Consider the following 12,825-nt stretch of genomic DNA (forward strand, 5'->3'; position numbering starts at 1 on the left):
AGCTGTAATTTTTGCAGCCTGATATTAAGTGGTAGTTTGTGCTTGTATTTAGTTCAGTGGCTCAGCTGCAGTGTGTGAGGATCCTACCAAGCCCTGCTTGGGGCAGGGGACCTCCAGTGTCTCCCTTGCTGGGAGTGTGGGGTGGAAATGTGTGGCCCAGGCTGCTGGTGGGAGTGGAGGGTCTCAGCCCCCTCAGTGGCTGCCAGGGGATGGTTCTGGGCAGCTGTGACCTGACCCTGCCCTGTGCTGACCCCCAAGAGCACGTGAAGGTTCCAGCACCTCTCAACTCTGCCAAGATGCCAGTCAGGAAGCATGGCCAGCACATGAAGCTGTTCAAGAACAAGGGCAAGGATGAAAGTGTGAGTACCCCCTGCCTGTGCCAGCGTTTTGGACCCCAGCAGAGCCCACTGTTGGCAGAGCTGATGGATTTGGACCCCAGCAGAGCCCACTGTTGGTGGAGCTGATGGAGGGGCTTCTCTAGGTCCATGGCCCCAAATCTACCTGTGTGAGGGGATGGTGAATGGCTCTGGATACCTTCAGCTGGGATGTTTGGGTGGCTTTTGGGATGTGGTGTGGGGCTGGCTGGGCTGCAAGGAGTGTGGTGGCATGGGGGGATGTGAGTTGTGGGTGTGTGGCTGGGAAGGGAGATGGCTCAGCCCCAGCCAGCTGAGCTCTCTGAGTTATCCCTGTGGAGCTGGGGCTGGTATGGGATGTCAGATGCAGGATCTGTCAGCTTGATTTAAGCTGGTAGAGGAGATGAGGGTTTGCCTTTCAGGTTCAGAAAATCTACTTTTTAAAACACCCACTGGTGGCTGGTTCATCCAGCAGCCCATGTCCTTGGGAGGCACCGAGGGAGAGCCTTCCTCTGTCCCAACTCCTACATCACCCCCCAGGCCACAGTCAGGGGATGCTGGCTCTGCACTCCTGTGGGAAATGTGGGGCAGAGGGCTGCAGGGCTGAACTCCCTGGGGAATGGGGCAATGCAGATATGAGTGGGATGGTGTTCTTCTTCCCCCCAGACCCTGCGGAGGCAGAGGGTGGAGGTGAGCGTTGAGCTGAGAAAGGCCAAGAAGGATGAGCAGATCCTGAAGCGCAGAAACATTTCCATTAATTTGAAGGAGGAGACTCCCTCTCTGGGACAAGACAAAGCAGCTGGGGTGGTGAGTGCTTGGTGCTCTGCAGCTGGGTGGGATCAGTGCAGCAGGAATCATCCCCTACTTGGGCCACTGCCTGGTTTAAGTAGCTGGTGCCATTCCTGATCTCCATGCCCAGTGCTGGGGAGTGTTTCAGACTGCCTGGCCTTTGTCTGTGCAATTTTTCATGGTGATGATGTCCTGCTGGCCTCTCTTGATGGCAGGTAGAACAGGCTGGTGCTCTGGCTCCCTGGGAGCTGCTCCTGTCTGGCTCCCTGCACAGCCAGGGGTAATTACTGAGCTCGCAGCCCATTATGGTGTCAGTGACTCTTTCACTGCTTGATTACAAGCATTAGTTGCCTTGAAGGCTTTTGTGGATTGTCTTCCTCTGCCTCATCTCGAAACTGTGTTGCATAAAGAATAGACACCGCTTAGATATGAAGTGGTGACTGAGCTGGGTCTAGACAGCTGATTGACTGCTGAGATTAAACCGGAGGGAGTCCCAGCTCCCCGCTGACTCTGAATCATTCCCTGTGACACAGATTATCCAGCCGTCCTTGGAGGAGATCGTGGAAGCTGTGAATGGGGAAGACACCCAGCTGCAGCTGCTCGCCACCCAGGCCACCAGGTATGTGCCCAGCTGCTGGAGCTGTGCTGGGGCCTGGGGGCAAAAAGCTGCAAGTTCCTGTTTGAGGAGCTCTCTAGAGAGATGGCAAAGGGAGAAGGAGCCTGGTAACCCAAACTGCCCATGGGAATCTCAGCTGGTGCCTGTTCTGTGGCCTCTGTGCTGTGCTTGACTCACAGTCCTGCATGAACCCAACCAAGGGGCTGGCTGTGCTGCCCCTTCCTGTGCCTGTGCTGTGCCAGGAGTTATCTTGGATCCCACAAGAAATAGAGTGCCAGGCGCTTGGGCAGGACAAAGACTGGAGAGCCTGGCTGTAGTAAAGGGTCAGTGCTGAGCATGGGTGTCCCCACAAGGGTAGGGACACAAAAGACCACAGGGTGCCATCATCACCCAGCTGGCAGCAGGGCTTCTCCTGAGGGTCCAGAAGAGGCTGCATCCATGCTGGTACTTCCTTGGCTGGCTTGAATTATTGTACCAGTGATCTGGGACCAGCACCATTCCCAGTGAGTATGGCTGTGAGCATGTCAGGGCTGTATTTCCAACAGACACCCTGCTCCTGTTTCAGCATCTTTAGCTGTGTCGTTCCTCTGTATGGCAACCCCTCTGCTGAGGGTTTGTTGTGGTGGGATGCTGAACCACTGATGCTTCCCCTGCAAGCCACAGCCTCGTGCCTGGTCACAGGGCTGCAGGCTGTGGTGGCACCTTGCAGGGTTCCTCATGGCTGGCTGTGCTCTGTCCTCTCTCACAGGAGACTTCTGTCCAGGCACAAGGACCCCCCCATCAACCAGATCATCGAGCTGGGGATCATCCCCAGGATGGTGGAGTTCCTGGGCCGTGCTGACAATGCTGCCCTGCAGTTCGAGGCAGCCTGGGCACTGACCAACATTGCCTCTGGCACCTCGGAGCACACCAGGGCCGTGGTGGAGGGAGGAGCCATCCCAGCCTTCATCTCCCTGCTGTCCTCCCCACACATGCACATCAGCGAGCAGTCGGTGTGGGCCCTGGGCAACATTGCAGGTGAGGGGACCTGAGGGACATTTGGAGGCCCCTGACTGAGCCAGGGACTTGATGATCTTTGTGTGTCTCTTCCAACTTGGAATATTCTGTGATTCTGCTGGGGAGATAGAGCATTGGTGCTCCTGTCCACACAGTTTGGTCTCCAAGCTGCTGCCCCTACTGAATCCCATAACCCTTCATCCCCTTAGTGTTATCTGGCAGCCTTTGAGATCCTGTGTTGGCTCTGCAAGAGATTTTGGCCAAAGCCAAGGGCAAGCCTCTGTCCTGCTGGGTTGGTTGAACCCACTAATGTCACCAAAGGGAGAACAGAATGGAATGCCAGCAGGCCAACCCAATCTGCCCAGTAAATCCTTCCCTCCTGGAAATGCCTAATGCTGTGTGGCTGGTGGGTCCCCCAGCCCTGCAGGTCTGATTGCTGTTTGATGTTGATTGTCTTGTGACTTGGGCAGATGCAATGACCAAGCCTTTTTACCTGTCCAGGGGATGGCCCTATCTACAGGGATGCTCTTATTGCTCGTGATGTGATTCCTCCCTTGCTGGCTCTGGTGTCACCTGCAACTCCAGTAAATAACTTTCATTTTCTTGATTTAACTGCTCTTAATCCCTTGGGTGATGGGTGAGTCCACTGCCTGCCTTGTACACAACAAACTGTTTGTGTAATTGAATGAGACTCTGTTCTGAACTGCTTTTGTGGCCCTGCCTATGCACAAAGCTGGGGGTGCTGAGCAGACACTCCAAGTCAATGTGATCTCTTCCATCCTGGCCTTTCTTATCCAGCTCTGACTATCTCAGGCTAGGAATAAGATGAAGCTGGTGCAAGGCAGGCTTGCATATGCATGTGGAAGGGCTGAACTTGCCCTTCAAGCTTCCTGCTGCTGCTCTGTGGTTTGTCTCTGCCCTTCTGCAATGGTGCCAGTCCCACTGTTCTGTCTCTGTGTAAGAACCTTCAGAGGATAACACAGATTGAGAGGCTCTTGGGGGCAGTGAGGATCTCACACCTGCCTTGTGTTTCAGGTTGGGTTCCTGAGGAATATCACCTGGACACTGTCAAACCTGTGCAGGAACAAAAACCCCTGCCCTCCCTTGGGTGCTGTGCAGAAGATTCTGCCAGTCCTAGTCATCCTCCTGCAGCACGAGGACAAGGATATCATCTCTGACTCCTGCTGGGCTGTTTCCTACCTGACTGATGGCTGCAATGATCGCATCCAGGTTGTGGTGGAGACAGGGATTCTCCCGAGGCTCGTGGAACTCATGGACAGCCCAGATTTGATTGTTATGGTAGGGAACAATCAGAATCTCCACCCTGTGGTCCTGTAATGTAGGAAGGTCTGAGGCGAGGGAAGGCATGTGGCAGCAGTGGTGTGCTGTCCCCTCAGCCTGTGGAACTGACTGCCTGCTTGTCAAGCCACTGCTCTCTTCTGCTGGCTGGGGCTGGAGGCTGGACAGAGTCTCTAAAGCTGCTTAGAGCAAATGGGGGATGACAGGGCTGTAAATAAACAGCCATCACCCACAATGCTCTCCTTGTGTGATAAAGCACTTAGGGAGGGATCTTGCTGGGCTTTCTGACATGTATCCCTCGAGGTAAGGACTCTCCTCATCTCCTCTAATCTCTGTCTAGACTCCAGCTCTCCGTGCCGTCGGCAATGTGGTCACAGGCACAGACCAGCAGACCCAGGAAGCCATCGACGCCGGGGCCCTGACTGTCCTGCCCCGGCTGCTGAGGCACTCCAAGTCAGTGATCCAGAAGGAAGCAGCATGGACCCTCAGCAACATTGCAGCAGGGCCTTCCCACCAGATCCAACAGATCATCACCTGTGGGTTGTTGCCACCTTTGGTAGAGCTGCTCAACAAGGTAAGGGATGGGCACAGGGCTGCTGAGGGAGGGATGTGAGGTTCAGGAGGCCTGGGATGGCTCATTTGTGAAGCACTTGGCCCCAGAGCCACCTGAGCAGGCTGTTTCAGAGCTGTTGAGATCCCAATTTGTCAGTACACCTGCATGGAAACACATCCTGGAGCTGCCCTTGGCACCTCTGCCAGGTGTCCATGCATCACCCAAAGGGGCTGGGAAAGCTGCATATAAGGGAAATGGTTATCCTGCCCTCACACTCATCCTAGAGGCTACTAAAGCTTGGGAATGCCTTTGCTGTGCTGCTTTTCCAGGGTGATTTCAAGGCTCAGAAGGAGGCTGTGTGGGTAGTGGCAAATTTCACCACTGGAGCAACAGTGAATCAGGTGGTGCAGCTTGTCCATTCCGGGGTCCTCAAACCTCTGCTCAACCTGCTTTTGGTCAAAGACAGCAAAACCATCCTGATCATCCTGGACACCATTTCAAATCTCTTCCTGGTGAGATCTGCTCATCCTGGGTGCCATTTTTTAATCTCTTCCTGATAAGGTCTCATCTTTTTACTTCCTCCTCCCAAAGAGCAGCAAGGAGTGAGCCAAATGCTCACGTTGTGTGGTTAGAACAATGACTGTTGATTTTTTTGGAGTAAGAGAGACTTCATGTTGTCTAAATTTGTCTTGGATACCCTTGGGTTGTCTAAAGGGCTTGGCAAGATTGAGTTTCCAAGTGCTGCTCTTCATCCCCTGCTCCCTGTTTTGGCTGGCAGCCCCCAGCAGAGTCTGGTATTCCACAGGCACCACAGTCACTTCCCTGGCATCAGGAAGGGACCATAAATTCAGGGATTGTGAGCCTTTGACTTGTAGATCAGGGCTGTAATTACAGAAAAGACCATCTCAGACCTGTTACTGATGTTCTGTTTTCCTGCCTGACTTTCCAATGCTACAGGCAGCTGAGAAGTTGGGAGAGACTGAGAAGTTGTGTCTGCTGGTGGAAGAACTCGATGGTCTGGAGAAAATTGAGAACTTGCAAAACCATGAGAATGACATGGTCTACAGAGCTGCCCTGGGCATCATAGAGAAATACTTTTCTGGTGAGGTATGTGAGCTCTTGCTGTTTCTCAGGTGAAAATGTGAAGCTATTACACCCCAGAATGAAGCACAGAGTTTAAGGATACTGGAAGAGGATTTTTGGAGGAGACTTCCACTTGACCAGAGTAGTCCTTGCAGCTTCTTCCAGCTGCTTTTAAAGGTCTGTAAAAGCTCTGAGTTGTCAGCCAATGAGTTGGACAGGAGACATGGATGCCTTGATAGCATCTTGCTGCTGGAATTCAAACTGGCATCAGCTGGAGTTACTGCAGTCACTGATATGAATACCAAATGTGGAGAAGTTTCCTCCTTCAGAGCTGAGCTGGCTTGTCACTATGAATGGCAGCCTCCTACTCAGCTGATAACAGTGCTCAGGTTGCATTTGGATTACTTGACCCTTCTCATGGTAAGGAATCCATGGAAAAAGAGGATAGGACACCAGCTAGGAGCTGCAAGGGTCCAATGACTGTCACAGATGCCATGTTTGGTCCTAGCCTTAGACTTGCAGATGGGAAAACATCAGGGAAGAGGCTTAGAGGTCTGGCAGACCTTGGAACTGTGGCTCAGTTTGGGTGTGAGCTGCAGCAGGGGGCAAAGGTCTGGTTTAGTCCTTTGCCAGAGCAGGGTCTGTGGGGTGTCCCTAAGAGAGGGTGTGAAGAAGCTCTCCACACCAGCTCTGGCTGGAGGGGCTGGATGCCAGGGGAACATCTCCCTGAGCAGTCCTGGCTTGTTGCTGTTCCAAGCAGGCCATTTAATTTCAGTGAGCTCTACCACTGCAGCCACTTTTATTTCCTTTTACTTCTGGAGTCTGAGCCCAAAGGCTTGGCTGCTTTTGTGTGGGCTGCAGGGACACTGCAGCTTCAGGGTGCTGCAAGGAGCAGGAAGGCTTGGCCTGGTCTCCAGGAGTTCTGCTATGGTCAAGCTGAGCTTAATGGGATTTTAAAAACCAGAATAAACCAGAGTTGCTGTAAAAAGCTTAGGTTTATTCAAATACAGACCCTGTAAGTTATTTCTGTCATTTTCCTCCTAGGAGGATATAAACCTGGAGCCCCAGACTGGCCAAGATGGGCTGTATGATTTCTCAGTGGAGAAGCAAGACTTCAACTTCTGAAGATGAAGCATGACACAGCTCTAAACTGGTGGGTGGAGGTACCTTGGAAGAGCTCAGACATCCTAACCATGAGGAGCAGAGATGCTGAGCCTTTTTACTTCTGAAACTTGTCAATAAACTTGCACTTTTGGCTTTGTACCTTTTGCCTTTAATTATTTCCCCCCTTCTTTAAGCTGCTGTTGCAAATGACATGGCTTGTGTTTTTCCAATAGCATCTCAAGGCCTTACAGGAGTGTGTTGGAGCCCCTGGGCAAGTTTTCTAGGTGGAATCTTGCTTCTAAGTACATTAAACTGCAGGAGAGCAGCATCCTGATACCAAATCCTTGAGCTGAAACTCCTAGGCTTGACTTGGAGTGGCTGAAGTAGCTCTGAAAAACTGTTTGAGAGGTGTTCCACCCTTCTGCAGGCACCATCATTGCTGTGGAGAAGAAGCTGAGCCAGGCCCAGGTGGGTCAGTGCCCTTGCTGTGTGTTATTTCACCTGGGAGGGCTGAGTTGGATGTGGGAGCTGTAAATGCTGCTCCTTTGGAAGGAAAGCTGTTGCAGGGGCAGTGATTCACCTCTGCTGCAGCTTCCCTGGTGCCATCCACCAGCCTGCAGCCCATCCATCTGGCTCTGCCCTTTCATTCCAAGGACCTGAATTTCAGGTTTCCATGCTGTGTCCCTGGCTCTTGTTCTCCTTCTCTCCAAGCCCTCCCAGTGTGGTCTCCAGCAGAAGGGCAGGGTGGAGTTGAGCCCATGGTACAAAGGTTTTGTGCTGTGGGTTCTCAACAAGCTGCTGGTCACTGCTCCATCCTTGCAGTGTTGATGGTTCCCCAATCCTTGGCTCCCCAGGGCTTGAAGCACCTCTAAGGCTTTGCTGAAGGCAGGATGAGGGAGCAGCTTTCCCTCCCTGCTTTGGGGGTTTGGCTCTTCAAAATGACCCGGGGTGGGCTCAGGGCTCTGCTGCCCCAGGTGCAGTGGGAGGTGATGTGACAGGCAGCTTAATCTGGAGGGAAAATCTGCTCTTCAGGAAACAGAGACTCTTCCCTGGATCTGTTCTTCAGAGGATTTATGCATTTCTCATGCAGGCCACCCAGGGAAAAGGGAGGTGGAGTGAATGTGTTCTCTGGGAGGAGCTGGGCAGCCTCAGTTATGGGTAGCAGGGCTGAGTATCACTTATTTAATATTCAAATACTGGGATCTGATGAAATGCAAAGTGCTTCTTACATCCAGAACTATGGACTTAAAAACATGCTCCAGCACTGCCTGAACATGCACCTGAGCCAGGGCTGGTGCTGCCTGGGCTCTGTGGGCTTCCCACTGCTGCCAGGGACACCTAGGACTGGCCACAGTTCCCTGGGCCAAAGGAATGAGGAAGCTGAGCTGCCACCAGAGACACAGAGCTGGGACCTGTGTGCCTGCCCTCACTCTGGGTTGTGCTCCTGTTGTTTTTTCCCATGTCCAGGCAGGGCTGCCCCTTCCAGCTGCTCTTTGCTGATGCTCTGATAAAAAGAGAACTAGGAAATGTCTTGGATTATTTTTCCTGCATGTGCTGGACATAAACTCTGGTGGGTGGTGTTACACAGAGCTGCTCCTTTCCATCCTTGTGGCTGTAGCTTAACAAGACTTTGTCCTGAAGGCAGGGGCCAGGACCATGTGCCGCTCTTGAGCAGAGGGTTGGGATGTGCCTGCAGGAGCACCGAGGCTGTGTGGGTGTGTGAGACCTGCAGGCAGCTGCTTGCCTGGCTCGGGGAGCTGCCCTCCCCTGCTCCTGCCAGCCCCAGGCAGCTGCCAGCAGGGCAATTCCAGCTCTGGGGCAGTGGAGGCATCATTCCCTCCTCCCAGGGGGATGGGATGGGGCAGCCAGGGCCACCAGTGGAGGGGAGATGCTGCTGTGCTTCCTCAGGGCAGCTCAATCTCTCTCCAGTGATGCACAAAAAAGATTTTTCTCATTAAAACCTCGCCTGTCTTGGCCCCAGAGGAGCAGGTGGAGGATCACTGAGGCTGGAAAAGACCCCCAAGATCAGCCACTGACTTCCATCAGCCCCTTGCCCCTTTAGTGCCATCTCTACTCCTCTGAACATGCTCAGGAGTGGGGACTGCACTGCTGCCCTGGGCACCTCTCAGTGCTTGAGCAGTAAGGAAATCATTCCTAAAATCTAACCCTGGCACAACCTGGGGCTGTTTCCTTTGTGCTGTCACTTGGAAGAAGAGTCCCTTCCCCACCTGGCACCCTCCCACCAGGGAGCTGCAGACAGGGAGAAGGTGCTGCTCCGTTGCTGGAGATGGAACAGGCACTGCCTGTAGTGGTGTTTGCCCCAAATTAAGACCCCTTTACGTTCCAATGCCACCTGCAGGCACCCCTGTGCTCCCTCCATGTCTCCCACACATCCTCCATGAGAGCCCCTGTTCACCCCCAGGAACACCCTGTCACCCTCATGCTGCCCTGCATGTCACCCCTGCGACTACCTATTCACCCCCAGGTGCCCCTATTTGCCCCTTTTCAGCCCAAGACAGCCCTAGGCACCCCTATGCCACTCCCCAGGCATCCCCATTCCCCCTTATTTCCCTATTCTGCTCTATTCCCCCATTGCCCACTATTCACTTCTATTCCCCTGTTGCCCCTATCCCATTCCTTTATCCCTATTCCCCCATCCTACTCCTATTCCCCTATTCCATTCCTTTACCCTCATTCCCATCTCATTCCTTTACCCCATTCCCCCTCTATTCTCCCCATTCCTTTGCCCCATCCCATTCCTATTGCCCCCATTCCCCTATCCCACTCCTATTCTCCCATCCCATTCCTTTACCCCAATTCCCCCTCTATTCCCCCCATTCCCCTTATTGCCCCCACTCTCTCCCCTCGCCAGGGGGCGCTCCCCCGACCCCTCCCGCGCATGCGCAACACCCCGACCTTCCCCTCTCCGACCTTCTCGTCATGGCGTCCGGACACGGCCAAGCCGCTCTGCGCGCTGACGTCACCGCCCTCCGCCGTGCGCGGGGGCGTGGTGAGGGCGTGGCCACTGTTCTCCGCGGCCGGGCCGGGCCGGGCGGGCGCGTCGGCGGCGGCGGCGGCTGGGGAAGGGGCTGAGGGCGCCGAGCCTGCGGCGGCCGCTGGAACGCGGGCCCGGGCATTCCCGGCATCGTGAGGAGCGGACGGGCTCGCATGGCGGGGCTGCGCGGGGCCGCCGGTTGAGCTCGGTGCCGCCGCCGCCGCCTCCTCGTTCTCCTCCTCCTCCTCCTCCAGGCGCGATGTCGAATCCCGGTACCCGCCGGAACGGATCCAGCATCAAGATCCGCCTCACAGGTAACGGGGCGGCGGCGGCACCGTGTGTGTGTGGCCGCACATCCACGGCTGGGCCCGGGGTCCCCTCCCCTCCCCGGCGCCTTCGCCCCCTCCCCGGCCTGGCTGTGAGGGGAGGGGCGGCCGGGCCCGAGCTCCAGCCTTGCTTAACTTTTATTCGCCGTTTTTCTGTTCCGCTTCCACCTCTGTGGCCCGGCGGAGCCTCTCTGCGCTTTTGTGTATTTCTGTTTTTTCCCGCCCCTCCGGCGTGGGGTGCTTGAGCCCCCTCGGGGTGACATAAATTTGAGGAGGGCGGGGGTTTGTCACTGCTCCGTCCCCCTCGGTCTCCGGCAGGTCGGGGCACGCTTCTCCTTCCTGGGGTCTTTCCTGCACCCTCCCCGTGGAAGGTGACACTCAGCACCCCTCCAGCACCCTGACCCTAAACGGGGTCCCTTCTGCACTCTTCCCTTTGGGGTTCCCTGTAGATAACTCTCCCCTGCCTTCTGCCCGTTTGTGGGGTCTCTCTGCACCCTCCCAGTGTCGGGGGTCCCTGTGACACCCCTGCCCCCTCCCAGCCCCTTCCTGGGGTCTCTTCTGCACCTTGCCTGTCTGTGGGCATCCTTGTGACACCTTTCCCCCTTCCCAGGGTTTCCCCTGTTCCCTTTCCCGTGGGGTATCCCTGTGCTCCCCCGTCCACCCCTCCAGACCGAGCTGCCCCTCCATGGGGTCTCCTCTCCACCTCTCCCACACACTGGCTTTCAGCAAAGCCTTTCATAATTTGCCTTACTTCACTTTAATTAACAACCCCCCCAGCCTCCTGTGTGCCGAGGAGGATAACTCAGTTGCTAATGAGAAAATACCCATCTAGTTGCTTTTAGCTGGGTTTTTTTTTTTTTTTTAGCGTGGTTTTTTTTTTGTTTTTAAATTTTCCCTCCTTCCTCTCAACTTGTTCTCACCTGGCACATTGTGGCATTCAACTTCGGAAGTTCCTTCCCGGTGCAGGGGGTGACACCCGGAGCTGTGTCTGTCCTGCCTCTGTGTGAGGCCTCTGGAGGGTTCATGGATGGATAAACCAATTTATGTTGGACCCTGAAAAGATCTGGATTAAGTCTTTTGGAAGCTACTCTGGTCGATGCTGAGCCTGCTTCTTTAATGAGAAGAGACACAGTTCCTGCTTGTTGAGACTGCTGTGTGAATTATTAAAAAATAAGGTCCAGTCCATTCTTTCAAAGGCAACAAGTGGATGCTTGGAGGTCACTTGGGCTGGAGAAGCCACAGTGCTGCTCTGGGTGACCGGAATTGATCCCTGGAGAGGAATCTTTGTGTGTGGGTGCATAAAACATTGGCAAATAATGAGAAAACGGTGCTGGTGAAACTGCAGTTACAGGTTAACTTGCTCCTGGCACATAACACACTCAGAGGCAGATCATCAAAAAATAAAAATCCTGGTGTTCTTTTAATCCTTTGATTCTGCACTGCTTGTGCTTCAGAAGCCCAAAGTTTGTGAGGATAATGTAAATCTGAAAATCCTTTTCTTGGATGGGGGAAGGCTGGAAATATTTTTAGGTTGTATGAATGATGTTTGATCTGAAATGAGTTTTGTGGTGATGTATACCAAATGTCAGCTCAGTCCTTAATGTGGCTTATTTTTATGCAAGTCAGTCAATAAAAATGTGAGTTAAGTAACTTAGGCCATGGTCATAGCCCTTCTGAGCTGGAGGAGATAATTTAAATAACAGAGAGAAGCTGTTGGGTTTAATTTTAAAGGCTGAATGCTGCAGCAAAATGCTTTTTTACTTTTAGCATACACTAGTCTTCTCTATGAGCTGGAATGTTTCCTGGAACAGACTGAAGTTTCAGTTTATTGAGCAACTTGGTAGATTTATTTTTTATTACTCCCCATTTTTTAACTGTATTGAAGAAATCTCCTGCTTGCTCAAACACATCTTCTGTTTTTACAAGCAGGAAACCTGGGTGATGTGACAAAAACCGCTGTATTTAATCAACAAATAAATTGCTCTGGGAGAGGTTTAGCTCTGGAATCGTTGGGCAATGCTGAGTTCTTGGCTGGGACTGGGGTGCTGACTTACCTGTTTCAAATAGCTGCAGCCAGCCTGGCTGTTGTTTTCTCATCTCCTTGGCTCTTGGGAGATTTGAGCACATTTAAATCAAGACAGAGGACCTCGTTTGTTATGATTTACTACCTGCATTGTGTTTCCTGTGATTAGGCACCATTGAAGTTTTGCAGTACTGAAAATAGCAGTGTAAATACCACTTAGTATGCCTGTGAGTGTCGCTGGGTGAATGGCAAGGGAGCAGTGGTTGAACCTCCTGTGATTTTTTTAAAGACATAATTTTTTCCTCATCTCTTGTAAAGGTATTTGTGTTAGCAGAGTGTTGGGGTTATTTATGTGGATATAAGCAAAAGTTCTCAATCCTCTGATGATTAGCAGAAGTGATCTCCCAGCTTATACAGAATGATGTCAGTCCTAGCCTGATGCAAATTGCAATGAAGTAAAATGGCAAATAATGCACCCTGTGCAGAAATGCTAAAAACCTCAGTGTAACACTGAGTTGCATGACAGGTTAAAATGACTTTGTGGCCTGTGGATCTCAAATATGCTAATCTCCTGTCATATCTCAGTTTCTCCTCTTCTTTCCACTAAAGCCTTTACCCCAGCTGGTGATGCAAGAGCCACGGATACTCTGGCCTTGTCTCTTGTCCCTTGGAACAGTCCTAGGCAAAG

At 53.0% G+C, this 12,825-nt stretch overlaps 2 protein-coding genes across 3 annotated transcripts in view; both read left to right on the top strand.

Moving 5' to 3' along the window:
• The first annotated feature begins 264 nt into the window (after positions 1–264).
• On the top strand, positions 265–6,814 carry KPNA7 (karyopherin subunit alpha 7). 2 transcript variants are annotated; one of them, XM_041462511.1, is made up of 10 exons: positions 265–359; positions 1,020–1,160; positions 1,676–1,761; positions 2,507–2,775; positions 3,256–3,338; positions 3,790–4,053; positions 4,394–4,627; positions 4,936–5,118; positions 5,564–5,713; positions 6,734–6,814. In XM_041462511.1, exons 1-10 carry the CDS (start codon positions 297–299, stop codon positions 6,812–6,814), a joined length of 1,554 nt encoding a protein of 517 aa, XP_041318445.1. In that variant the 5' UTR covers positions 265–296. The 2 variants fall into 2 exon arrangements, with proteins under 2 accessions (XP_041318445.1, XP_041318446.1); XM_041462512.1 differs by having other exon boundaries at positions 297–359; positions 1,020–1,157.
• A 3,031-nt stretch (positions 6,815–9,845) lies between these two features.
• The window catches only part of SMURF1 (SMAD specific E3 ubiquitin protein ligase 1), a 45,335-nt gene continuing 42,355 nt past the window's right edge, over positions 9,846–12,825 (top strand). The window contains exon 1 of the mRNA XM_041462469.1: positions 9,846–10,102. Coding sequence (XP_041318403.1) covers positions 10,048–10,102 — 55 coding nt within the window. The 5' untranslated portion in view covers positions 9,846–10,047. The remainder of the gene's footprint in view (positions 10,103–12,825) is intronic.

The sequence above is a fragment of the Pyrgilauda ruficollis genome, unplaced genomic scaffold, assembly GCF_017590135.1.
Source record: "Pyrgilauda ruficollis isolate IOZ18807 unplaced genomic scaffold, ASM1759013v1 scaffold16, whole genome shotgun sequence".
Lineage (NCBI taxonomy): Eukaryota > Metazoa > Chordata > Aves > Passeriformes > Passeridae > Pyrgilauda > Pyrgilauda ruficollis.